Source organism: Anarrhichthys ocellatus, unplaced genomic scaffold, assembly GCF_004355925.1.
Source record: "Anarrhichthys ocellatus isolate YVR2014 unplaced genomic scaffold, GSC_Weel_1.0 scaffold1, whole genome shotgun sequence".
NCBI classification, from domain to species: domain Eukaryota; kingdom Metazoa; phylum Chordata; class Actinopteri; order Perciformes; family Anarhichadidae; genus Anarrhichthys; species Anarrhichthys ocellatus.
Window position 1 is genome coordinate 7,933,190 of NW_022280031.1, and position 27,223 is coordinate 7,960,412.

The following is a 27,223-nucleotide window of genomic DNA, read 5'->3' on the forward strand; positions in this document are numbered from 1 at the left end:
GTGTGTGTGTGTGTGTGTGTGTGTGTGTGTGTGTGTGTGTGTGTGTGTGTGTGTGTGTGTGTGTGTGTGTGTGTGTGTGTGTGTGTGTGTGTGTGTGTGATGTGTTGAGAGAAACATGAATCACTCTGTTACCTGAGTTGGCCGCACCCTGCCTGCTACTCCAGAGAAAGAGAATCACTTGAGACCAGCAGAAAAAATGTGTGTGTGTGTAATAGGGCTTTAGGCTTTTTTTTTAAAGCACTTCTTTCACTCACCAGTTCCTGTCATACCAGTTTTATTATGTGAGTCAAAATATATGTATGTCTTCTCCTGATGAACTTATGAAAGAATAGTTAGATTACATTAGATGAGATTCAACTTTATTATCACTGCACAGAGTGCAGGTACTTGGACAAAGAAATGCAGTCCAGCACCGAAGCAGAAGTGCAAAATGCAGTATTATACATAATGTCGAGTGGTAATATACATAATAAATATAATGGACAATAAGAGGTGGATAGGAATGCTGGATAGTATCATCAGTATAAACGGTATTAACAGTAACTCACTAATGGTTCCCAGTAAATGTTTTATTCCTCACAATCAATGTACTCCTTCAAATTAAAGCTGTAGCTTGGTCTTTTTAAGGAAAATGACAACTAGCTTATTTGAAGAACAATGATTGGCCTAACACATACACATTCAGATATAACATATTAAAACATGATTGTTGTGGAACTCAAAATGTTAACTGTGCTGATATTAGTTTATGCACATTAGATAAGGAGGGATATCAACTGTCAAATAAGAAACCAATAATGGATCCTTTACTCTCATATTGACATAATATCACTAACATACTACGATAGCGTAATATTCCTGAAATTCCTTTATGGCTTTGGTGTTGGTGTGCCTCCCCAGATTTTCAGTGGCCCCATCTTCTCTTCTCTTTTAAATCACTTTTATTTTATCACTCGTTTCTGTTTTATTAGTTTATTTTTATCGTATCGGCTGTCTCACTGAGCTTTCTGTTCTTGTTATTGTCTTGCTTTTGCTGCTTTGTCTGTCAAAGCACTTTGCGCTATATAAATGAAGTTATTATAATTATTATTATTATCTGGCCACCCCTATATATGAAAAATAACCTTTGCCACTGCAGGTGGGAGGGGCCGGATGGAACTTCTCTGTTCATCCACACGCATTATATCTTGAATGAAGCGCTGGAACCAAAGTGTGACATAAGCAGAGTTGAGATTAAAACATGGATGCTAAGGTTAATAAAGATTCCATAAGTTATAAATATGGTCAACGCCATCACCCTAAAAGTCACTGACACATTCATCTGCGTGTTCTCGTATCGACATGTACTTTGAACCGTTGGTTCCTCCACCGATTTCTTTGGCCCGTTAACAGACAGCAGGTTTACACATGCATACACACCCACATGCAAATGATTAGAACTGATCCCAAAGTAGTCAAACCACCTTTCACTTTGACTATATGCTACACAACGACTTCAATTGTGAGTACAGTTTGATATACGGTGGTCGACTCTCTTATAGCTTCTAAAAATATATATACTGTATAGCTAGATTTTGGTTTTGCCGGCTCAGCAGGAAAACTCTGTCAGAGGACAGATGGAAAACTGTAGAGCATGACATCTTAGAGAGAGAGAGAGAGAGAGAGAGAGAATGCATAATTACTCATACAGCATTAGTTTGTCTAAGTTCAACAAGAAACCATGTCAAACATGTTCAGGTGTGTGTTGTCTTGTAGCTGTGACCGAGGAGGGTTTGTGGTGTGGACACAGTGAGCGGGTGATCTTTGGCTGAGGGAGATGCTTGGCCTCCTGGTAGGAGGGGGCAGCTGGGAGGACTCAGTAGGGTGTTTGTTCGACAGATAAAATGTACCAGCTCTTAAGGCTGCATGAAAATAACACACTTGAACTCATATACACAAATTCAGAGATGTCACTGTACCACACAGAGGCATTCCTTATGTCATTATTTGCTCTGGATCTTAACCTCTTTAACTAACTTATTACTTTTGTAAGATCTGATTTGGAGCCTAAAGCCGTGTTGTGTGGCGTCTTATCTTCGAACCTTGTTGAAATTGTGTTTTTTTTTTTTCTTGAGATAACAACTGGAAGTCCCTAGCTTCCCTGAACTATTTTAACGCGTCTGATCATTTTCAGCGAGCAGGTGTCGACACGTGTTTCAACTGTTATCCTGAGAAAGCAACTGAGTGAGATGTGATGAGGGAGAAGGAAAAAACAGGAGAGAGAATAGAGGTCGGTAGCTAATTACTATTCAGACGGAGTGCCTGTGGGTTAGAAGGAGAGAGAAGTCTCGCTGCAATTCAAATAATCCGAGGCTCGCGAGTGTGAGAGTGTACAGGACTGGGAGAAGACACAGCTTTGATGTTTCTCTCTACACATTGTAGGGAAATACAACATACGCTCCGAGGTGAAGGAGACTCCTTCACCAATGCTTTCGTCAAAATGAGACGAAAGAGGAGAGCTGTGGCAGCTTCACGCAGAGCCTGACTGTCACATTCGTCACTGAAATGATTTTTGATTGTGACCTCCACCATCAGGACAGACATGACAGGATCACTGTGAGGAACGAGTGAGGCCCTCATCACCTCAGCTGAGCCATGCTTTGCCTTTTAAGCAAATCTCTTTGACGTTTATTTGAGTGTCAATTGTGAGCAGAGAGGAACAGTTTGTAATCATATAAATAAGTTACTGCAAAAGACATGTTTTATTTGTAAAGCACTTTTCATGTATAAGATATAGTACTAAAAAACGGATATCATAAAGGCTTCTCTCATTATTCTGATATTCCACTTGCCATATTTGCCACATTTTGATTCCCTGTTAAAAACAATAACATGTCAAAGTAACGTAGACCAAGCGCAGCAGTTCATGAGGTGCTTTTTCTGTTTTGCAACTGTAGCATGGAATTATGGTTGAATTAGCAAGCTGGCTAGCTAGCCAGCCCCTAAATTAAACAACTCAATGCTTCATCCACACACTGATGTCACAGCTTAGGAAAGCACATTGCTATTGCCAGATCATTAGCATTAGCACAGATTCACCAGATTTTGTGCTGATAGCTTAATATCTAGTACACAGAAAAAGACTTCTGCGGTGCTGTGGCTGTAATGCTATACACTGGTTACCGAAAGTGTAGCATTACAATCAAAGTCATCTGCTGCTGCTGGAGCCTGGATCTGATGATGCAACCATAAAAAAAACAGATGAATTTAAAATCATCCAGATGGAAGAGTGATTACTTCGAGATTCATTTAATGCCATGACAGCCTCGCCCCGCACCCCCCCCCTTCTCTCTGTGTGCATCTCACTGCAGAGAAACTGCCTGTTCACATGAGCTAAAAATACATCACGTGACTGAGAGAGGCCAACTGTACCATTCATGCATTACTTATGAAAGTGTTTGCTTTACGTCCTTTTTTTTTTTGTGAAAAAAAAAATGTCCCAGAGTAGATCTTTTAGTTGGAGTGGACTCTCAGGCGATATCCCCCAAACATGAGCACTCTCATTTTGTGTCAGCTTGTCTGCAGTTTGTCAGCAGTGAGTTGGTTTAACTGAGTAGATGTTTCAGTGCAGTTTGCTGAAATATTGCTGCGCTGTCGACTGTGCTGAAGAACTATGACAGATGTAAATGTGTTATGGTTTGGTGTTTAAATGTTGGATCTGGATTTTGTCTGGAGATTCATCAAGATTATACAATCATGTGTTATTTTCCTATTTGTGTTTTCCAAAAGTGAAGATTCCAAAAAAATGTTTTTTGTTTGATGAATATCTGATTTTATTTATGATTTTATTTGTTTATATTATTTGATGATGTATGTCCACCTTCTTGTGATGAACTGAATATACATGTTCATAATACAGGATCGATCTGGTTTATTGCAATTTGGGTCTACTCGCAACATAAAATTGAACTCATCAACTTAATTGCTGCGATCCGGGAACACAGCATTGCAGCTTCAAAGTTGCCGTGTATTGTACAGTGAGATATGCACTTTTGCAGCCATAGTGTGCATGTTCAGATTTGCTTTTCTCTCCAAATTTATATAATCTGGCTAAACTGTTGAGAATGGAAGTCCATTCTTGACCTTGGAAACAGCAGGCAACACAATAATCTCATCACAAGGTCCATATAGTAGCTGCTCAGTAGCTAACTGGAGTGTGTCCAGTTGTTGTGGAATTGTAGCACTTTAAGGAGTTCTCATCAATATTGGTTTAAACATTGAAATTGAGAGTTCATTCGTGTCTAAACTGTTAAATTGTCTGATTGTGTGACGGCTCGTGTTTTCTGGCCAAAACTACAAAAATAAAACCCAAGTTGTTGAACGCAGAATTGTCCTTTATATTGTGATATATTCTTATTAATATCACGACGGGATTCAACTATAACTCCCAGCCCCATGTCTGTCCTGTATGTAGTTGTGTGCTTGGCAGTTGTTCACCTGTGTCAGTGGGCCAAGACATCCTCATCTAATTTCTGCTGTCCAAAGAGTCGACATCAGCGGCATTCAACCTTTCGTCACTGTGCGTCTCGGCAGCCTCATTTTCTAATCGGGGATTACCTCTCAGATTTCCAGGAGATGATACAACTACAGAAGAGTCACTGCTGGTCACAGAATGGGATCAACTGCAAATACAACAGAGAGTGAAAGCAACCCAGGGTTTTTACACAGACAGTGGCAGGCTTATTTAGTTTTTCTTATTCATTCTGTAAGTCACTGCTATGTGTCTTCATGATGACGAGGTATGAGAGCGGCCGGTGCGGACATACTGAATGAATCATTGCTGCTCAACACGGCTATTAGAGAAGTGAGTGCAGGCTCTTCAGATGGATTTTTAGTTTGTGTCTGAAAAGCTGATGGCTTTGCCCACAGAGTGGCTCAGTGCATCGCTTCAGGGCCCGCGGAGAAGCTCAGTCGGCCTGTGTTGTGTCTGGTGGGGTGGAGGAAGATGCAGATGGGATGTCTGCAGGTGGGACAGGAGGGGCGTTTGGCTCTTTTGACCCCTCCTCTTCCATCCTTCGGATGCACCATGACTCCCCTCTGTCACTTCCTCCTCTGTGCTCTCATCGTTTTATCTCTGTGTGTCTCCCACATTTCATGCCCTCAGATTTCAAGCCTTTCTGTTTTCTCTCTGCATCTCTGAATCATCCCATCTCTTGCCCACCCACGCTTCTGTACGTTTCCAAATTTAGTCCTGTTTTGTTTTGCTTTTCTCTTCGTGTCATACTTGAGGCTGGAAGAGAGCCACAGCTTTGACGCCCTCAGCCATCTCTGGAGATTACTGCAACAACTGTGTGCATCCATCTGTGTTTCCATCTTCTCCTTTACAATGTTGTGTTTTTATTTTACCTGTTTCTCTCCTCCCTGTTGCTCTATCAGCATTGTTGTGTTTGGAGATGTGGTGATAGACCGCATTCAAACACATCAGAGAACATGGCTCAGTCCGGGAGAGTTATCAATAAACTATTGCCCTAACCAAAGGATTTGTTATTTTTTAGATAGATCTTTTTATTCTTAAAAATATGCATTTTATCAAGCATGTTACTATATACTGTTATGTAATGCAGAATGGAAATAGACTGCAACTGAATGTTAGCGCTACTGACAATACAAGTGAGCTCATGTTCATTCTAATCCTATCAAATAAAAGTTTGCCTTTGCCTCATCATGACCATCTAGAAGTCACTCGTCTTCTCTGTGATCTTTTACAGGTGATATTACACAGAAGGGATATGAGAAGAAAAAGATCAAACTCCTGGCTCCCTACTTCATCCATACTCCAGGTAAAAACCCATCAACTCTTCTTTTTTTCCTGGGTTAGCATAACTATATAAAATATTGCATTGCAGAATAATTGAGGGAAATGTAATTTAGATGTAGATTGCAGTAGATGTTATGTAAATGGCTGTTTCTCTACTATTAATGGCACTGGTGCTGTACGTTCAGACCTGATAATGCTCACTGCTGCCTCCTAGTGGTGCCATCTCTGTGCTAATCTCCCCTCATCCCACTGACGTGCAGCACAAATGATAATAAATTGTTAGCTGTATGCAGAATGTGTTGCCTCTGCTGGAGGCTCTGTCTCTATTTGAAGAGTCAAGTGGTTGGTTAACCAGGTATGATAATAATAATAAGATTAACATAAGAACAAAATGTGCAGCACAGCGCAACTTAAATTCCACAATAATTAAAATCAAAGCCTTATCTATTCCCATACACCATATCAGACATCCTGTAAAAGTGCAGTATTGTTCTTTAGAAAATTGCAGAAAGTGTGCCAAATTTCTCAAAATTCCATTTCTTTTAGGGACTGGGGAATTCCACAGCTTTCTTCTTAATTTTTCTGTGAGAAAACTATCCATAGATTTGCTTATAAGAGGCTAAAGTTAAGTACAGTTGATCAAAATGGCGATTTATCCCATTAAGGCAGTGCCCGAGTTAACACTAGCAGAAACAAGACACTAAGCAAGATCCTCATGTGTTAATAATACAATTAACTAATGCATGTTTATTGTGTTTATTTGACAGTTGAGCCACCCCGTCAGAATGACAGGCAACCTCCCGCTCCCAGCTCCTCCTCCAACCACGGCCCTCCTCCCTCCAGCTCGTCCCGTCACAGAGAGCGTCGCTCCCGCAAGTCACATCGCAGTGGAGGAACCAGGGACGACCGCTACAGATCAGGTCAGAACTCCAGCATCGAGAAACTACGTTCAGCTTTACTTTTTCCCCAAATGTAAAACACCTGTGATGGACATACACAGAAGTTTCCTCTTATAACTTTGCAGCATTCGCATTAGCCCACATCAGCTTCACTAGTTGAGCTGGCTTGTTTTTAAGCTCAGACACTGGGCTGTTTCAAAGGGACCAATTAAAGGTGTGTGTGTGTGTGTGTGAGACATATGGCAGTTCAGCCCTGCAGCTGGGAAGCCCCTCAGTGAGGACCCCCAGTCTGTGATGTCACTGCCTGGCTATGTGAGAGGAGAACAGGGGGGATGCTGATCTGGAGGGGAAAACCTAACGTTGCTGACAGGGATAAAGGAAAACAGAGCAGTAGAGTAGAGCATTGTCTTAGGCTGTCCATTGTACTATGTTGTTTAGTACAGTTTCAAGTGCAGTAAAAGTGCTCTGATAAAGCACTAGGCTGCCTTCAAAGGAAGCAGGAAGACCTGTCATCACCAGCGAAGTGTCTAAAATCTTTCCCTCACTCATTCATTCACTACTCCTAATACAATCAATGGTTTGCTCTGTGGTAAGCAGTAAATTGAGATTTCAGCCACATGAATAATCATCATTTTGCTGCATCACTCACAAGTTTATTAAATGATAAATACACTTAATTAATGCAGCTCTACCTCCTGAACCACAGCTGCCTGCTGTGTAGAGTTGCATACCTGTGTTTTTCTTCTATCAAAGGGGATGAATTTCATTGTGATATTTCTATTATTTAGCTTACCCTAATTGATGTAAATGGGGTGGACAAAATAATAGAAACACCGGTCAGCATATCAGCAATACAGCACCACGAACTACATTCCCCAAAATGATCATTAAGTTGAATAAACACCTCTCTAAAACCGTTTTGACAAAACTGAACGTCATAACCTTCAGGTTTTTATTGCAGGTCTGTTAATTTTAGCTTGGTGTACCTTTTATAAACTAGCAATTTGTATTTCAGACACCAAAATTAAATGACAGAAAGTTGTGCAGTAGCTTGCCAATAGGGAATGATTTGGGCCACAGTCAGCTGGCAGTTGAAACCACCAACTGTGCCGAGCTAGTATAAACCAGCAGGCTACAACACAAAGACCCTGCAGCTCTGTGCGCTGTACTGGAGCTAAATGCTAACCTCAGCATGCTAACATGCTTACAATGACAATGCTAGCATACTGATGTTAAGCAGGTGTAATGATTAACATGTTTTCAATCTGAGCTGTATTTATGCTCAAGCAATTTGGCATGCTAACATATGCTAATTAGCACTCAACACACACTACAGCATTAGTGTAGCAGGTTTTCGGCTATAAACGGAGAAATCTAACAAATACAAAATTGGAACTGTTGGTGGCGCTCGAGGAAAGGTCAGGGGATCACCAAAGTCTAAGATTCATCCTCTGGGAACTATAAATGTGTGTACATGGCAAAGTTGATGAGATAATACAGTCAGGCAGGCAACCAATGCCATCCCCAGAGCTACACTGCTAGCATGGCTAAAAAATGGAGAGTTTTAAAAGAGACCCAGCACAAACACATAATAGTGAACAAATAATAAAACACTGCAACAACGAGAAACTTGAATACTAAAATATTAAAGCACTCATCACTTTATGGCCTGCAGAGAAAGTATAACAGCCTTACTTTAATTGCCTCTCATAGCCTCCTCCAGTTATTACTTCTCTTAAACAACAGTGTCAGCACTGCGTTCACCAAAATACAATATGACTGGTTTGAGGCTGCTGCCTCTACAGTTACACATTCATGTTTCATATGTGTAATAGTAAACCAAAGAGGTACATATGAAAGATAATACCAGGTTAAGGCCTTCAGCCGCCCCATACATCAGGAGCCTCCACACACCCCACCGTACCTATCGCCCCAGAGACAGCCCCCATCCTCACAGACTTGTGTAAGGAGTCAGCCCTGTGTGAGGGTGGACGATGGCACATTATGAAGATGATTTAGTCCCGAGCAATCTGTTCAACAGAACGAGTTATGTAATTATGCCCCCTCTGTTGCTGTGTGATGAGCTGTGCTTGATGGTTTATTTAAAAGTGTTGAATGGAAACTGTGTCCCCCGAGTAAATACATGTGATTTGTCAGTGAGTGGGCTTTTGTTGCACACGTTTTGTTACGTAGTCTGAATGTGTTCAGATGGTTCTTTTTAATGTACCTGTGGGTGTCATCAAGTGAGAGTATCTCTGCACTTATTACAGTGTGTAGGCAAGTGTGTGGGTTAAAACACAGCTTGTCTCTCTCTCTCGTGGTTTCCTCTGTCAGTGGAAAAACACAGTCATCCTCTTAGGATTGTCTCCTGATATTCTAATGAACTGTTTCTTCATCAACAATATCTCACTGAAACAAACCTTAAATGTTGCTGTCAAAAATGTCTGGAAAAGAATGAGCTAGAGGTGACCAAGCTCACTTATCTTGTGATGTTTCACCTTAAGTCGTCGTAGGTTGAATGTGTCTATGAGCTGAGAGAAGAGTAATCACTGATTTTTCCTTCTCGGATTGTTCAATTCGATTTTTTTTACCAACAATAATATTACTTTTTCTTCTTATCACAACCTGATTTTCTACTGTCTAAAATACTTTTACAAATAGTTCACATTACTGCATTTACAATTGCTCCAGCTATGCTTAGCACCTTTTAGTCTTTTTTTGCAAACTGGCTCTTGATGATTGAGCTCATGAGCTGTTTTCATTGTTTTCTTCATTGTTTCTTTGCTTTGAATCAGATCCAAAGCTGCCATTCCAAACTCAAAGTGTGTTTTGTTTTCTGTCTGTGCAGATATCCATACTGAGGCAGTACAAGCTGCCCTGGCTAAACATAAGGAAGAGAAGATGGCACTGCCCATGCCTACCAAACGACGCTCCACTTATGTCCAGTCTCCCATCGCAACCCGCACACCACCAGGTAGGACAGGAAGGAGAGTCCTCCTGCTCTGCCGTAACAATTTTTGAGATTTAGCTAGGAAGATATAGTGCTGAATATTCCTACTTTGGGCTCTCTCTCTTTTTCGCTCTCAGACTCCTCATCAGGATCTGAAGATGAAACGTCTGCGCGCAGGCAGTCATCAGTGGTCCCTCCTCCGCCTGTGGTCAATCCCAACCTACAAAGCCCGGACTCTTGGATCAACCGCACCGTCCAGGGCTCATCCACCTCCTCCTCGGCCTCCTCCACCTTGTCCCATGGAGAGGCCAAGCCGCAGCCTCAGAGCCAGCCTAAGTCTCAGCCTCAGCCTCAGTACAAGCCGCAGTACCTACCACTGTATCAACCTCACTACCAGCCGCAGCACCAGCCGCAGCACCAGCCGCAGCACCAGCCGCAGCACCAGCCGCAGCACCAGCCGCAGCACCAGCTGCAGCACCAGCCGCAGCACCAGCCGCAGCACCAGCCGCAGCACCAGCCTCACCCCTCAGCCGTGATGGACATGCTGGCTCACAGTCGCATTGGTGAGACACTAATTTATGACTAAGATGTTCGTGGACACCATTTCTGTTATTAGTATAGTTGTTAATAACACATCTTAAAATGTTGACTGAAATTAGGTTTTGCTTAGTATTATACCTGTACTTGTTAATATCCAGTGCCTGGTATTGTAATTAGAAAGCAAGCTGAAACTTTAGGATGGCATCGTTCAGACTGTCCTCCCTCGCTTCACCTGCAGCCCCCTCAGAAAACAGCGGCCCCCCTCCAGATGTTACAGCTGTGGCCCCCCCATACAGAGGCCCACGGGTCGACCTAACCTCCAACGCTGCGGTCCGAGGGATGAGCCGTGGACAGAGCCGCTCAAGCATGATGGAGACTGCGGACGGTAACGACTACACCGCATATCATTTTGTATTTGTTTGTGTGTCTTTGTGGGAGTTTGTGTCTGACTCCACTCCCAAATCTCTCTTCGAAATAAGTGTTGACCTCTAACCATGACAATCATTAATCAGACTTTACTGCTTTCTTTCTTCTTGATCTTTCTCTACCCTGTCACGTTTATTTGACTGCCTGATAGGAAGAGGTAATACCCAGAGTAAGGAAACACCTTAATGTATAATGTCTGTAGCCTCCTGTGTCTACGGTTTTACCCTTACTCTCCACCCTTGTTATTAATGAATGATTATCAAAATGAATGCCACAGAATCAACATCCACACACAGAATGACTCCTCACGTGTGATCCCAAACCAAAAAAACAACCTTTACCCCAGCTCTCACTGTTTTCCTCGTGTTGTTGCCACCTACGTAAGCTGCTTTTCATTCCCACAAGATATGAAAAGATGTTGTTGTCAATTCAGTCTTCACTAAAAAAATACAGTCTCTTGTGTAATGGGATGAAGAGCAGCAGACAATGAGATGGTAAAATGTTTAGACATGTAGTGTTGTGTCACTTGATGTTCAAGCCGTTGGGTGTGTGACTGTGTGTTTGTCTCACCACTGTCCCTCTCCGCCTTCATCCACCTTGTAGGAGTTCCTGTGAACAGCAGAGTGTCCACTAAGATCCAGCAGCTGCTCAACACCCTGAAGAGGCCCAAGAGGCCCCCACTCAGCGAGTTCTTCACCGACGACGCTGAGGAGATCGTTGAAGGTATGCATCTTCAGGGAACATTTCGACGACAGTGTTCACAAGTGGCCCCTTAAATTTCTACTCGAGTGACTTTGAACATTGTTTATATATTTCAAAAACTGTACTACATCACATCCTATTTAAAAAATACATTTTGGGTACAACTGACATTGTATTAAGTGTTTATAAATTCTAACATATTGCTATATTAATAATGGTTAATAAATTGTTTACTAATGCTTTATAGATCAATTATAACCCATTGATATGTTAAACTTTTGGGTTGAAGTACAAATGAAGTACTAAGTACAAGTACTATGAAACTTGACCGTATAAGTAATTATAAAATGCTTTATAATGTGTTATGATTATTGTTTAAAGCATTATAAATATTTACGAGTGATTATAACTATTTTTCTGTGCTATAAGCACATTATAACACATTATAAGTGTAATATTTGTAATACATTACAGACACGGCGTCATAGAGTCTTACCAAAGTTACCACAAATTATCAGTACAGTTTGTTGTGATCTGAAGACTTGGGGATTAAATTGTTTCAACCATTTTCTTTTTAATTTGTAGACGATTGAAACCACAGAGAAGAACACAGATTAGGAAAGACAGAGGAAAGAGAAAGCCAATCAATAGGCTGAATCAGTGAAACTGACTTAGAGTACAGGCCAGCAATGATGCATGGACTGCATTTTATCCTGCTGGCATCCTTGATCAACCTCATTAATCTGTCTCATACATGTTCTGTTGTCTCTCTCACAGTGCCCCAGCCAGACCCCAACACACCCAAGCCGGAGGGCCGTCAGATCATCCCAGTGAAAGGGGAGCCTTTGGGAGTGGTCAGTAATTGGCCCCCAGCCCTGCAGGCAGCGTTGGCTCGTTGGGGGGCCACTCAGGGGAAGAGCCCCGCCCTCACCGCGCTCGACATCACGGGCAAACCACTCTATACAATGACATATGGTGAGAAACAAGACTCTTGATCTGCTAATGCTTTGTTGAGAGCTATTTCGAATGAGTTCCTGTTCAGAGCTAATTTTGACCATAGAGAGATGCGTGTACTCTGTGACATGAGATTTCTTTTGGCAGTGGTAAGACATATAACCTCCCCTCCTAACTAACCTCCTCCCCGCTCCACCATCTGTCTGTTAGGGAAGCTGTGGAGTCGCAGCGTGAAGCTGGCGTACACCCTCCTGAACAAGCTGGGCACCAAGAACGAGCAAATCCTCAAACCTGGAGACAAGGTGATCGAGCTGACACACAATGCACACAACAAACAAATGAAGCACAAAGGTATACAACGTTTTGCAGCACAAGGCGCTGAATGTAAAGTTTAATGTCTTGGTAGGTGGCGCTGGTGTTCCCCAACAGTGACCCTGGTATGTTCTGGGTGGCCTTCTACGGCTGCCTCCTAGCTGAAGTTGTACCTGTACCTATTGAAGTACCACTGTCTCGCAAAGTAAGAAGTCCATCAAACATGTTCATTTTGTGAGTACAGACCTATTTTTGTCTGTTTAACTATGAATTTATTTTTGTGTGTGTGTGTGGTGTTTTTAGGATGCAGGTATTTGCCAGGTGGGGTTTCTGCTCGGTAGCTGTGGTGTTGGTCTGGCTCTGACCAGTGAGATCTGTCTGAAGGGTTTACCCAAAACACCCACCGGAGAAATACTGCAGTTTAAAGGTCAGCTCTTTCATTTATCTTGATAAAAAATACCATACTCTTTTATTAAATGTTGATGTAAAAAAATGCCATGGCTAAATGAATACCTTTTTTTATATTCTGAAGTATAATCTCCCCAAAGTCCCCTTGATTTTACTTGACTTCACTGATGGATGCCTTTCTCTGATAGGCTGGCCTCGACTAAAGTGGGTGGTGACAGACTCAAAATACCTGACCAAGCCTTCCAAAGACTGGCAGCCGCACATCCCCACTGCCAACACTGACCCTGCATATATAGAGGTAACAGAGCGGCTTACTGGTGGGTCAGCTGATTGCATTAACCAGTTACTGCTTTTAGGGAGATGATATTGTATAACTGGCCGACCTGAATGTTGATAAAGGTAAAGCGTGTTGCGGGTTTGCACAAGTATTCACATGTACTCCCGTGTTTCCTCTCTGTTTAGTACAAGGCGAGTAAAGATGGCACAGTGGTGGGTGTGGCTGTGTCTAAAGTAGCCATGTTGACCCACTGCCAAGCGCTGACCCAGGCCTGCAACTACTGCGAGGGTGAGTGAAGAGTTGTCATCGTCCATTACCTGAAGCTTGGCTCATCAACATACTTGTTATGAGTCTGAAGTCGCTTGTGTCTTTCTTCACTTTAAGGGGAAACTTTGGTGAATGTCCTGGACTTTAAAAAGGATATAGGCCTGTGGCATGGAGTTCTCACGGTAAGGTTGTAGGGATGCTTTTTACTTTTTCTGTAATTTTAGAACAAATTTTAGTAGAATGAACCAAAGTGGGGCTTTGTTATGATGAGAAAAATAATAAGTATTAGCTGTTTAATTGGGTTTTGTTTGTTTCCAGGCTGTGATGAACAGGATACACACTATCAGTGTTCCCTACGCAGTAATGAAGGCTTGTCCTCTCTCCTGGGTACAGAGGGTCCACATCCTCAAAGGTAACACTGATATCAGCGTGAGTATAGCCATATAAAAGTATAACATGATAAATGTTTAACATAACATGACATGCCACTGTTCTCGTGCAGCTCGTATAGCTTTGGTGAAGTGCCGTGATCTACACTGGGCCATGATGGCTCATCGGGAACAGAGAGACACCAGTCTGGCGTCATTACGTATGCTGATTGTTGCTGATGGTGCTAACCCCTGTGAGTACTTTGTGACGCTCCAGCTTTGTAAAACTCGGTATTTTCAAACGACACAAATGAGATATAATGTGTTGAATTCCCTATCTTTTGCTGTCAAGGGTCGGTGTCTTCTTGTGACGCATTCCTGAACGTGTTTCAGTCCCACGGGCTGAAACCTGAGGTCATCTGTCCCTGTGCCACCTCCCCTGAGGCTATGACAGTAGCTATACGCAGGTATGTGGCTGACCCATATTTTCTTTTTGTGTAACATTTTATGAGAGGAAAAAGACAAACACAAAATAATATAGAAACCCCTTCCTTCTTCTAAATCCCTAGTCCCACCTACCTCCCATTTCTTCCTTCTTCCCGCCCTCCATTTCAATTCAAGGCCCATGAAAGGACTTTACGATTAATGAAAGACAGAGGAAAAGCATAACACACTGCTTCACTCAAGGTTGATTAACATGTTTACTGGTGTAGCAGATTGGATGGCGATGAAGACTGTTGTACATGGGTGGGTGGGCAGATGGCTAACTGTAAGAACAGATGGGATGGATGGAAATGCTCAAGATTAATCGAACTCTCCCCTGTGTAGACCGGGAGTACCAGGCACACCCCTCCCAGCCCGGGCCATTCTTTCCCTGGGCGGCCTGAGCCACGGTGTCATCAGGGTCAACACAGAGGACAAGAACTCCGCCCTGACTGTACAAGACGTGGGGCATGTCATGCCTGGAGGTGAGGGTAGAAGGAAAGATAAATGAGTCAAAGGGAAACCATCAAAAACAAATGAAAGATGAGTGCTCGTGTAAAGAGCTGCCAAAAAAGCATTCTTGAGCTACAGTATGTCAGAAATGTAAGCCTCAATAAGCAATCCTTCCTCCAATCAGTTCAGCCAGAAGTTAACGGATGTGCATCAATATAAGATGTAGGACCAGATATAAGACTGCAGCAGGCCAGGCACACCTGCTACACATGCAAACCATTTAATGAAATACTGACACTTTAAAATATTCGTGACACGTATTTACAATACAGAAGAAAATGGGACTCACTTTCCACCTCTCAAAAGTTACACAGCTCAGGCAATGTATATGCTCCTCCTGAAACCTCAATTATCAAGAGGAAGAATACCAGTTTTTAAATGTGCAATTAAAGATGTTTGGCTTCTAGACCAGCAAGATTAAACTTTATTGTCCAGAAGGAAAAGGTCATGTAGTCCAAAAAACTGGGCTGAAATGTGCAATGTAAATTTATGAAGTCTATTAGTTGTCTGAATGCGGCCTTTGTGTGTCTCCAGCTCTGATGTGCATTGTTAAGCCAGACGGGCCTCCTCAGCTGTGTAAAACAGATGAGATAGGTGAGATAATAATCAACTCCCGTGCTGGAGGCAACATGTACTACGGCCTGCCTGGGGTCACCAAAAACACCTTTGAGGTATGAAAGTAAAATTACATTTACATCTCGCCTGTGCTGATACAATCAAACAATTAATTTGTTTCTTTCTGTGGTGTATTTCCATCATTTCTGTGCGGTTGTGTTCAGGTGATACCGGTTAACGCTAATGGAGTTCCCATTGGAGAGATACCATTTGTGCGGTCAGGACTCCTGGGGTTCGTTGGCCCAGTAAGTAGGACCGTTTCATTACAGTACAACATCTGTGGTCACTTGAGCCGTTCTGGAAACCATGCTTCTCTCTCTGTCTTTGAATGGGTCTGTATACTTACGGTATAATGACCCCGCTGTGTATCCTCCTGCTCCGTGCAGGGCAGTCTGATCTTTGTGGTGGGGAAGATCGAGGGTCTGCTGATGGTGAGCGGGCGGAGACACAATGCTGATGACCTGGTGGCCACCGCTCTCGCCGTGGAGCCAGTGAAGACCGTGTACCGTGGGAGGTGAGGAGACCACTAAATTCCTCTTTATACAAAGTGTGAGTGGAAAGATGGTGCTCTGTTGGTAAAGTGTGGCTTCTAATTCATCACTACTGACACCTGATGGTACAGGAGAAGCACAGCTGACCAAAACAGGGCAACACTGGATGTAATGGTGGCGCTATCTATAGATGTCTGACTTCCACACCCTCTGAATAGTCTTCAACATTTTTGTGTGTGTTTTTCTGTGTTTCAGGATCGCTGTGTTTTCAATCACAGTGTTTTATGATGAGAGGGTAGTGATTGTGGCGGAGCAGAGGCCAGACGCCAGCGAAGAGGACAGCTTCCAGTGGATGAGCCGAGTGCTTCAGGTAAATCAGCTCATCATCTTCTTTCACACGCTTTTATTGTGAAGCAGCTTTTATGCAAGTAAGAGGAAACAATATACACATCTTCTTTTCTATTTAAATATGAAGACCAGCCAAACTTTAAAGCACAGTAAATCACTAGTTATTATTGATGGGTAATAACACTATCATCCAGTGCATCTGTAATATTGAGACAAAAGCACCATTCTGTCAAGCTCTTTAGTCACCTTCAGTCTTTAAAAAAATAATTTTGTGTTATTAGTTATTTTGTAAGCAACTGTCCTCTGCAGGCTATCGACAGCATCCACCAGGTTGGCCTCTACTGTCTGGCTCTGGTTCCAGCCAACACCTTACCTAAAACACCCCTGGGTGGCATCCACATCTCTGACACCAAGCAGTTCTTCTTAGATGGCAACCTGCACCCCTGCAACATCCTACTGTGTCCTCATACGTGTGTCACCAACCTGCCCAAGCCCCGCCAGAAGCAGCCCGGTAGGCAACGCTTGTCTGCAGACAGAAACCCCAAAGTTCAGAGACATTGCTGATGTTCCGCCTGTGAGAGTCAGTCAGGGTTACGAAGTGTTTTGTGAAATTAGAGCGTGGTCAGTAGTGTTACATAACGCACACATAACAGTTTCTGAATTTGGGAAAGCAATGTTTCTGCCACGCTGGCCTCTGGCTGTGGCAAAGTTCAAAGAATGACGCAATCGCAATCGGCATACTTGAGCACAGCCACCATTAAACATCTGTGTGTAACATTCTGACAGGATTACAATTGAGGTTTTCTTGGGTGCTTTATTGTGAAATGTGCCTTGTTACGATCATTTCTATTTTCCAATCCTCTTTATATTATTTTCATTTTTTTTTTTTTTTTTTAATTTGCACTCACATAAAACTGCATAAAATCCAGATTATGAAAAAATTAGAAATATCTTAGCAGAGGTCAAGAAGCCTCAGGTTTATACAACGGACCGCCCCTTAACTTTTTGAGAAAAACAAACAATAACAAAAAATGAAAAAGACAAAAATAGTCAAGAAGCACACAAAATTAGCAGAAAAACTAAGCAATCAATAGACAGCAGTCCATTAAAAAAAGAAATACATGAAAAAAATACAATGAAAAAGAAGAAAACAATGTGATGACAATTTCCTTTTATCTTTCATATCTATCTCTCTCTCTCTCACACTAAATATTTTTGCTCCATTTCACACTTTACACTGTTTCTCTTGTAGTTGGTGTTGGTCCCGCGTCCGTGATGGTGGGCAACCTGGTAGCAGGGAAGAGGATTGCCCAGGCTACAGGCAGGGACCTCGGCATGATCGAAGACCAGGATCTTGTGCGGAAGGTAGCGTGACCATAAATACTCTCACTTTCAACCACCCACTAACTCTTTATCGGATTACTTCAAACACATTCCCACTTTCTAAAGAGACGCATGCATGTCCTTTAGCATCAGCAGGAAACACAGGATCAGTACCGATGCTCATACTGTGTTATAATGGTGGATAGCTAAGTTTGAAGACTTTCCACTGCCAGTGTAACAATGGTTCAGGCTCAAACAGAGCTCAGTTTTATAGATGTAAGAAAAAACCTGGACTCTTCTCTCTTTCTGCTCTCATCACTCTCTGGATGTAGCTCTGTATGTGGCCCACTGTGATGGTAAGAATGAAGGCCCCCTTCTGGCATCTTCCCCCACGCCTTTGTTTATTCTTGTCACATTCTTGTATTGTGGTTTTATTTTGTGTGCTTGTGTTAAAGTGTGACACAAGCAAAGCTTTGCATGTTTATTGTTTATTATCTGTGTTACAAGATATGCACCTTCTGTAGCTTTCCCTTGTTTTACTGCAAAGGTTCCTTTCACGTCCTAAGTTATTGTTCATTATTTTAAGAGCTGTGTTGGCTCACAGTATGCGGTGTAAATTATTTGCACGTTGGCAAGAGATCATTTATGCCAGACAGCTGTGTACTGAGGTATGCAGTCTCTGTGCTCCAGCTTATTTTGTTTTATTCAGGTGTGTTAAATTGTTCCATCAGCACTAAACTCCTCCCTGTATAAGCTCTCCATGATCGTGTTTGTAATAATTTATAAAGACTATTAAAGCACAACCTCAGATATACAGTACATACATATCTAATTATTATTTCCTGTTTTTTCAGCATCAGTATTTGACAGAGGCTCTACAGTGGAGGGCACAGACAGACGCAGACCACGTCCTTTTTGTTCTTCTTAATGCCAAGGTATCAAACTGATCTGTTTTTATGCTGAGAAACACATAATGTAGACTTGGACTGCGATGCACAAGATTGATGATGTTGCTGCATGAATTACTACTTGTGTTGTTGGTGACGTTGTATCCCTGTCTCTGTGTGTTACTCCTGTCTTTCAGGGTGTCACAGTGAGCACAGCGACCTGCGTCCAGCTTCACAAGCGAGCGGAGAAGATAGCTGCAGCGCTCACTGAGAAAGGCAGCATCAACACCGGAGAGAACGTAGTTCTGCTTTATCCTCCTGGTGGGTTCTGCCTCTTGCTTCCTGTCTGTGTCTAGCTATTAATCCCCTTACGATTAATTATAGTGAGTTTTCTCTTCTTTTTTTCACTCCACCATTTGTCCTCTATCTTTCTCTCAGGAATTGATTTGATAGCTGCCTTCTACGGCTGTCTTTACGCTGGATGTGTTCCCGTAAATGTCAGACCACCTCACCCTCAGAACCTGGCAGCCACGCTGCCTACTGTCCGCATGATTATTGATGTGAGTGTGTGCTCTTTTGCTCATGCACATGTCTTATTACATGCTCGTGGGTTTGTGTGTACTTACATGTGTGTGTGCATTCATTTAATTCTAGTATATGGGGTCTTTTCAGTTGTGGCTAATGTGTAGATATTATAAGAAATAACTTGGAGACATTGGACATCGAGCCACCTGTGCTGACCCTGCTACCTAAAAGAACATGTCTGTTACCATCCATTATGTATTTGAGTAACATTGTTTCAGCAAGGTTAGACCTAAATCCCAACAAACAAAAAAATCGGGACTAAGGCCCTCACCTGCAAATTGCATAGACTTGTGTGTCCCTTTTATAAGTTGGATTTTATATTTTGTAACTGTGAAATGTCCTGCTTAAAGTCTTAAAAAGGTAAAAAATTAAGGGATCCCTATCAGAAATATTTGTTTTGTCTAATGTTTGTGTTTATTCTTAAAAAAATCAATATTGTAAAAAAATCAGTCGGGCTATAGAAAGGTAGATCATGTTATGTGCATTGGTGTATGTGTGCTTATGGATGTTTTATTTAGATTACTGCCAATTTGTAGCAGCTTCTCCAATTCAAATAAAACATGCTTATGTTTTGTTACCAGGTCAGTAAAGCTGCATGTATCCTCACCACTCAAAGTCTCATGAGGACTTTGCGCTCCAAAGAGGCTGCTGCTTCTGTTAACATTAAAACGTGGCCAACAATCATTGACACAGGTAAGAAAACAAAAAGATAAGACTTTTTTTTCCAGCCGACATTTCTTCTCGTCATAGCAGGAAAAGCTCAGGTGTTACCAGGAACATTAACTATGGCTCTGTTCTATAATTGTCCCAGTAAGCCATGGCGGTGTGAAGCATCATGACTGAAGCAGCTATATGAAAGTTATCATTAACTTTATTATTTACACCTGTGATTTTTCTACTGTGACACGTCAAAATGTCTTCTGTGAAAATTCTCATGCTCAGGCAAAACTTTACCATGTGTGAATACCATGAGGTCATTTATCAACAGGACTTTGTAATACTGCAAAGTGTTGCAAATTGATTTGATAAAGAAAAAAAAACACTTCCTTTGACGCCTGAATCCACATTAGCTGTGTCATAAACGTGAACCCTCATGTATTTGTAATAAGACATGACTGTACTCCTGAATTAAGAATACATGTTTACGGCAGTTGACTTTCTTACTGGTCAAGTTAAAGTAAAAGAAGCGTATCCGTTGCTTGTAGTAGTTGTCATAGTGAATGTAAAGTGAGTCGTGTATAAAGTGCTGTCAGAAGTGCTTGTGTCAGTTATTGTGGACCATTTGCAGCATTAAGACAAACAGGAAGTGGGGCATTTCTCTGCAGTGCTTTCTCCAGTTACTGTATTACAACATTTGTGGTTAGACAAACTTGTGGTAAATCAGTGCTTGATGCATACTTTACGTCTACTTTGTTTTCCTTGTACTATGTGTGTGTTATCTTCTGTTAAACTGTCCCTAACAACATTGGAATTGGAATGAGTTGATATTTTATTCTAGTATTATTATCTGAGAGCAATAATTGAGAGTATAAGATTTTAGTTGTCTTTATTGCTCAATATATTTACTGTTTATTTTGTTACCTATAAAACATGCACTGTCATTTTTTGCAGATGACCTTCCTCGTCGCCGGCCTCCCCAGATCTATAAGCCGCCCACAGCAGAGATGATTGCTTATCTGGACTTCAGTGTGTCCACTACAGGCATGCTCACTGGGGTCAAGGTGAGACGGATGAGCTTCATTTTAAAATACTGCAGTGTATACAAATTAGGGTTTTCCACACCTTAAAGTGTCTATAATCAACATTTCCAAACAATGTATATCAAATGATAATGTATTACAAAGCATCGCCAGTAGTGTACACCAACAGTGATCACTTGAATCTGCAGCTCCCCTTCGCTCTACAGAGATTTAGAGTTTCAGCTCTAGCTGTCCCTTACACAACTTCACTGTTTTGTTCTACAAACCCACTGTAAACAATTTGCTCAGCACCAAACGGCAGACAGACACAGTTAGAAACAAGCAGATGCACATAGTGGAGCACTTAGCAGCTAAAGAGACAGATATTTCTCTCAGGAGTTGGTAGAGACCAAAAATGGAGCTAAAAGAGAGTGAATATTAGACTAAACATTCATCAAGGGGCCAGAAACACAACAGATAAATGCTAATGTTGCTCCGTCAGTCTTAATTTTATGTAGAGACAAAATTAAACATGATTCTGCAGCTGCATGGTACGTGAGAAGTGATTTGAGCTATGAATAGAAATTAAATCCTGAATATCTTCAGCTATCATATTTTTATTCTTAAAACAAACAGTGAAGATCAGTGATTGCCCAGCAAGTGGTGTGATCGATCAGTCAGGAGCAGGAAAAGCTGTCGTTGAGGAGCGATAGAGCGATCAGTCAGTCATCTATTGTACAGCCTCTGTCCCGAACTAATGGCTATTGACCTTTGCCAGACCACAATGAGTGAAATGAAAATTGTGGGCTGATAAAATTGTGTCTTTATTAACCTGCGATTCTACACTGATGATCTCTTCTATAAATCCATCATAGAAGAGATACAAAGAAACCACTTACGTACATATACCTCAATCAAATAAAATAGAATTCCGCTCCATGCTATGTTGCACTGTAGCAGGTAAAAGTCTTCCCGAAGCAGAAGAAGTTCATTAGAAAATCATTCCTGGATATGCAACAGTGTCACTGTGACATTTTACTTTGAGTCTCTAATGTGTCTTCCTATTTGTTGCAGATCTCTCATGCAGCGGTCAGTGCACTTTGTCGCTCTGTAAAGCTGCAGTGTGAACTCTACTCCTCTCGCCAAATAGCCATCTGCCTGGACCCTTACTGTGGTCTGGGCTTCGTCTTGTGGTGCCTCGCAAGGTGCAGTAAACCTACAATACATACAGTACATGCTATGTAGTAAGGTTCTCTCTGTTGTGGTGTTCCCCCACCATTCACTTTTTCTCCCTCATGTCTTGTATTTTAGTGTTTACTCAGGTCACCAGTCTGTCCTGATTCCTCCCTTCGAGTTGGAGAGCTGCTTGTCTCTGTGGCTGAGTACGCTCAGTCAGTATCGTATCAGAGACACCTTCTGCTCCTACTCCGTCATGGAGCTCTGCACTAAAGGACTGGGCACTCAGACTGAGTTACTCAAGGTGAGGACTATATATATATATATATATATATATGAATGAGAGAGAGAATCATGAACGATAGATATGTAATATTCCTGAAGGATTTGATCATTTTGTGTGGGTGTGTTTAAGGCCCGTGGTGTGAGCCTGTCATGTGTGCGGAGCTGCGTGGTGATAGCAGAGGAACGCCCTCGGCTCGCCCTCTCACACTCCTTCTCAAAGCTGTTTAAGGACATCGGGCTGTCGTTCAGAGCTGTCAGCACAGCTTTTGGTTCACGGGTTAACCTGGCCATCTGCCTGCAGGTACACCAACCAACTTAACCTGGCTTCACATAGAAGTACACTTTGAATTATACCTAGATGAGAGTCAGTGGGACCTGTATGGACCTGCTCTTTGTGTGTTACAGGGCACCACTGGTCCGGATCCCTGTACGGTTTATGTAGACATGAAGTCCCTCCGACATGACAGGTAAGAACACATGGATCATTTCAACCAAAATTGAACGGTTTAAATGAACAAGTCGTCAGTGTCCTAAACTGAGCCTTATGAATTTAAAAAGTATTACGTCCGTAAACGTACCGTTTACAGCAGAGTTTGGGTCTTAGCTGATGTTTCAGAGATAAGTGTGGATTTTAAATTGATTGTCTTCTTATGTAGAGTGAGGCTGGTGGAGAGAGGAGCACCTCAGAGTCTTCCTCTAATGGAGTCTGGCAAGGTGAGATGCTTTACATATGTAAACATGGATGGTACAAATTCACTCAATGAATTATTACTATTAAGTTAAAAGTGGTGCATGTTTCCAGTGTATGACAATTGTTATTCATCTACAGATACTGCCAGGTGTTCGGGTGATAATCGTAAATCCAGAGACCAGAGGTCCACTTGGTGACTCTCATCTAGGAGAGGTGAGATGTATATGCTACACAACATGGTGGGTGAAGCCTTGTTCCTTCTGAACCCGAGCTCTGACCCAGTGTGTGTCTCTCGCTCTCTCTCTCTCTCAGATCTGGATAAACAGCCCTCACAATGCCAGTGGCTACTACACCATCTATGGAGAGGAGAGTCTTCAGGCCAACCACTTCAACACCAAGCTCAGCTTTGGAGACCCGCAGACCTTATGGGCCAGGACAGGATACTTGGGTTTTGTGAAGAGGACGGAGCTGTTGGAGGCCAACGGGGGTGAGTAGACCCTGACGGAGCTCAAGTCTAGCTTTAAAACTAAATAGATTGGACTGAGACAGTCAATCCTCATGAGTTTATTACGAGGTAGATTATTATCACTTTTTAACACTTTAACAGGCTTCTTACACATTTCCTTTTACTTTGCCTGCATACTGTTCTGGGTGGATTACGTTGCCTGTATTTCTGTTCTCAGATCGGCACGATGCTCTCTTTGTGGTGGGCTCACTGGATGAGACCTTGGAGCTTAGAGGGCTGCGCTACCACCCAACTGACATTGAAATCTCAGTGTCCCGGGCTCACCGCAGTATAGCTGAGAGGTGAGCATGGTCTTGATATACATACAGTACCTACCTGACAAAGACTTTACTAATGTTCTTAGGAAACTACAGTAATATCCACCACTAACTGCTCCGACGGCACACAGTGATACGCACATGTAATTACACTGTGACGAAAGCGAATACGCCCAAAAGGTCAAACTAGTCCTTTTAACATTGCTTCTGGGTTCTTGTTCTTCACAGTGCTGTGTTTACGTGGACCAACCTGCTGGTGGTGGTGTCAGAGCTGTGTGGTTTAGAACAGGATGCGCTGGACCTGGTGCCTCTGATAACCAACGTGGTCCTGGAGGAGCACCACCTCATCGTGGGTGTGGTGGTCATTGTGGACCCCGGCGTTATACCCATCAACTCCAGGGGAGAGAAGCAACGCATGCACCTTCGTGACTCTTTCCTCGCTGACCAGCTGGATCCCATCTATGTCGCTTACAACATGTAAAGGGGTTGTGTTGGTCTGGGCTTGTTTAGGCATCCAGCATCCACATTTTGGATGCTTCTGCATCATCACCCCGGTGCTCGACTGCGGCTTTGGCAGAGGGTGAAAAGGAAAAAGCATGAACCACATGTCTTGCCACCCAGCCCTGTGTGACACCAGCATATATTGGCCACTGCATGTCTGTGATTGGAGCTGCCATGTTTGGAGTTCTTCACTGTGTTTTATAGATAGAATTTTGCAAATGGGACAGAAGCAACTGGTACTGCATACGGCAAAGAAAAAATAAACCCTGTTGCACTTTTTTTTATGGAAAGGGTGAAACATACAACAGGACCACTTTTGAAATTATTTCTATGTAAAAAAAATCCATCTTCTTATTAAGTACCTACCACAAATCTCGTAAAATACTTTCCCTTCTGTTTCCATACAAATACCAAGAGCTATTAAACTTGGATCAACAACTTGAAATGTTTTTTACACGCGCACAAACGCATGCCCTGAGTCAATTCTCACTACCACAGACGAACAAAAGACGGCAGATGAAAACACACCATTATCTCAGTCTGTGTGCATTATTTAGAAATCTTATTTTGTCCCATGATAATGAAGCCAAAAACTATTTCACAACGTTCCTGCCCTGATATATTTCCTGCCTTATAAAACTTCAGCCATACATTCCGATCTTGATTTTGAATGAATCTGTTATTAATGGCTGTTTACTCTCCTGTGGTTTTGACTAGTAGTGGAAATCCTGACCGATATCCAAAGGGATCAAATTAAAAGAGGAAAGTGGCCATATTCTGTACTGTACCTATAAAGGCCTGTTGTATTTTAGATACTATGTTACTGTATAGATATATTTTAAATGTATAAATGCTAGACTTGTCTCTCTCAGTTGATGGTTTATGGATTGTTAACCCAGCTGAGGGATTACAATTGTAGCAGAGAGAGGATTGTAAATAAGATTTAACAGTTTTGACAGTACTTTTGAAATGGAATATTAGTTGTGTAATGGAGGTTAAAGATAATTAACTTTAAAGAATTGCTAGTCAGGATATAGATGGAACATTGCACTTTCTCAAAAATGATCTATTTTATTATAACAATGAGGCATTATAACAAAAGGTTCAGGCGCATATATTATTCTGAGGATTCTTGCTTGAAGAGCTTTGAGAGTTTACCAGGAGGACTATCACTGTTAATGACGGGGAACTTTCCTGTCGGCCATTGAAAAAAAACACTTGGCTAAAAACCAATATCATGACTTTTCAGGCTACCGGGTTATTTTGTAAAAACATTCAAAAATATTTAAAAAATAGGCCCACAACCCTTTATCTAATATCCATTGCCATTGTAATTTGTATCGGTAGACAGTCACACTCATTTTTGTATTGCAAAATAGAGCAAGTGTTTGAGAGTTTGTCGCTTTCCTTTTCCTTTTCACACTCAAAGTTAATTCGAATTGTATTTTGTATTTGTGCAACTTTGTTAAGAATTACTTTGAATACTAACAGGATTGTTGTCGGTACTTAAGAGTCAGTAGTCAATAGATGCAAGCCCTCATGTATCTGGATACGTTTCTTTGTTCTGTCACTGGATTAAAAAGCACTTGTGAATGCAGTTGCAAAGCTGAGCCACATCTGAAACATCCTTGATTGAAAAGTAAAGTAATTGTATGAAAAAGGGTGAAAAAAAAAAAGAAAAGAAATAATATTTGCAACAAGATGTATTTGCAAAATGTGTTTGATTTCCTGTTATCTCTTGTTTTCCTTGTGCTCCTTGCCATAATTTATAGGTTCTTTGTACTGGATTATACTGTATTTCAGTGATGAACAGTTAATGTAAACATGTAAATAGTTTTTGTTAATTTTAGACTTTTGCAATTGTCCCATTATAGGATACAATCATGCCAAACACAATACTAGACAGATATTTAATCATTAAAGGTAAACAAATATAATCCATTGAATTGCTGCACTTTGCACTGGTGGTACTTACAGCAGGTGTCTACCTTGTGGACTAACTATCCCTACTTCATCTTACATTAACTGTGTTACTAATTTTAGATATATAATGCTCGGCATTTGCCCAGTTTAAGACCACCTAGAGTTTAAACTAATAGCACTTCATCTTAGCTTTTACATTGCATCCTTCGTTTGCAGTAGAACGTTTGCATGATTCTGCCAAGCACAAGAAGAACTCAGCTTGAGGCACAAGTGGAGGAGATATATATGTATGAAATAATTGTATATTCAGGGAACAAAACTCATAACACAGGGATGGACCAGGTGGTCCCTTGGTGCAATCTGTGAATAATACCCATAAAATGTAGACATTTGTCAAAATCAAATCTCCTTGTTATTAAGGCAGACCTAATGAGCAAAAAGAGGGGTTACTGACGACCAGTGTCCATATACCATCTACCTGCTTCGCTGGGAAGTCTACAAGGGCTTCCTTTGGTTTCCACTCTTCCGTCAGACACTTTGTCACACACTATGCAATCCCAATGAGTGCAATATAATTTCAAAGCTTGCACAGTCTGGTGAAATAAACATGTTGCTTAAACATTTTGTAATAACTAAGAACAGAGGACTGATGACATTTAACCGGTAGTGTACTTAAGACTGGATTAATCTCTCTTGAGCTGTTCTACCAATATTTTGTGTATGCACTCTTGGTATGTTGTATATTAATTATTTGGTGAATTACATACTGATCCATGAGGGTGTGATCCACTAATGAATCTTTAATGTTAGGGAGGTGTTTTAACACGTATAGTTAAGAAATCAAGGTGGTACACCCCCCTTCCCATTTTCTCACTTATTTTCTATTTTGGTTTGTTGTACTTTGTTTTATACTTTATGTGAAAGTAATACAGAATAAACAAAACCATTTAATCATTTCAAATGTCCTGATATTCACGAGTTTTGATTATTACACAACTTGCATCCTTACAGTGAAAGCATTTCAAGAATTTGTCATAATG

The 27,223-nt window shown here is 41.7% G+C and overlaps 1 protein-coding gene across 4 annotated transcripts in view; it reads left to right on the forward strand.

Annotated features, from left to right (window-relative positions):
• The window catches only part of dip2bb (disco-interacting protein 2 homolog Bb), a 35,486-nt gene extending 8,347 nt beyond the window's left edge, over window positions 1-27,139 (forward strand). The window contains exons 2-40 of one of the 4 annotated variants that reach the window (XM_031852753.1): window positions 5,748-5,819; window positions 6,565-6,717; window positions 9,545-9,670; window positions 9,784-10,209; window positions 10,425-10,571; window positions 10,764-10,781; window positions 11,216-11,335; window positions 12,092-12,289; window positions 12,479-12,570; window positions 12,675-12,785; window positions 12,884-13,007; window positions 13,177-13,286; window positions 13,451-13,553; window positions 13,650-13,714; window positions 13,851-13,944; window positions 14,035-14,154; window positions 14,253-14,367; window positions 14,729-14,868; window positions 15,431-15,567; window positions 15,676-15,756; window positions 15,898-16,025; window positions 16,258-16,372; window positions 16,660-16,861; window positions 17,603-17,715; window positions 18,006-18,029; window positions 18,528-18,608; window positions 18,758-18,881; window positions 18,999-19,120; window positions 19,727-19,838; window positions 20,757-20,866; window positions 21,899-22,029; window positions 22,136-22,304; window positions 22,416-22,586; window positions 22,691-22,752; window positions 22,942-22,999; window positions 23,115-23,189; window positions 23,289-23,463; window positions 23,660-23,783; window positions 23,988-27,139. In XM_031852753.1, coding sequence (XP_031708613.1) covers window positions 5,748-5,819; window positions 6,565-6,717; window positions 9,545-9,670; window positions 9,784-10,209; window positions 10,425-10,571; window positions 10,764-10,781; window positions 11,216-11,335; window positions 12,092-12,289; window positions 12,479-12,570; window positions 12,675-12,785; window positions 12,884-13,007; window positions 13,177-13,286; window positions 13,451-13,553; window positions 13,650-13,714; window positions 13,851-13,944; window positions 14,035-14,154; window positions 14,253-14,367; window positions 14,729-14,868; window positions 15,431-15,567; window positions 15,676-15,756; window positions 15,898-16,025; window positions 16,258-16,372; window positions 16,660-16,861; window positions 17,603-17,715; window positions 18,006-18,029; window positions 18,528-18,608; window positions 18,758-18,881; window positions 18,999-19,120; window positions 19,727-19,838; window positions 20,757-20,866; window positions 21,899-22,029; window positions 22,136-22,304; window positions 22,416-22,586; window positions 22,691-22,752; window positions 22,942-22,999; window positions 23,115-23,189; window positions 23,289-23,463; window positions 23,660-23,783; window positions 23,988-24,240 — 4,901 coding nt within the window. In that variant the 3' untranslated portion in view covers window positions 24,241-27,139. The remainder of the gene's footprint in view (window positions 1-5,747; window positions 5,820-6,564; window positions 6,718-9,544; window positions 9,671-9,783; window positions 10,210-10,424; window positions 10,572-10,763; window positions 10,782-11,215; window positions 11,336-12,091; window positions 12,290-12,478; window positions 12,571-12,674; window positions 12,786-12,883; window positions 13,008-13,176; window positions 13,287-13,450; window positions 13,554-13,649; window positions 13,715-13,850; window positions 13,945-14,034; window positions 14,155-14,252; window positions 14,368-14,728; window positions 14,869-15,430; window positions 15,568-15,675; window positions 15,757-15,897; window positions 16,026-16,257; window positions 16,373-16,659; window positions 16,862-17,602; window positions 17,716-18,005; window positions 18,030-18,527; window positions 18,609-18,757; window positions 18,882-18,998; window positions 19,121-19,726; window positions 19,839-20,756; window positions 20,867-21,898; window positions 22,030-22,135; window positions 22,305-22,415; window positions 22,587-22,690; window positions 22,753-22,941; window positions 23,000-23,114; window positions 23,190-23,288; window positions 23,464-23,659; window positions 23,784-23,987) is intronic. The other 3 variants (XM_031852772.1, XM_031852763.1, XM_031852781.1) reach the window with 3 other exon arrangements.
• The last annotated feature ends 84 nt before the right edge of the window (window positions 27,140-27,223 follow it).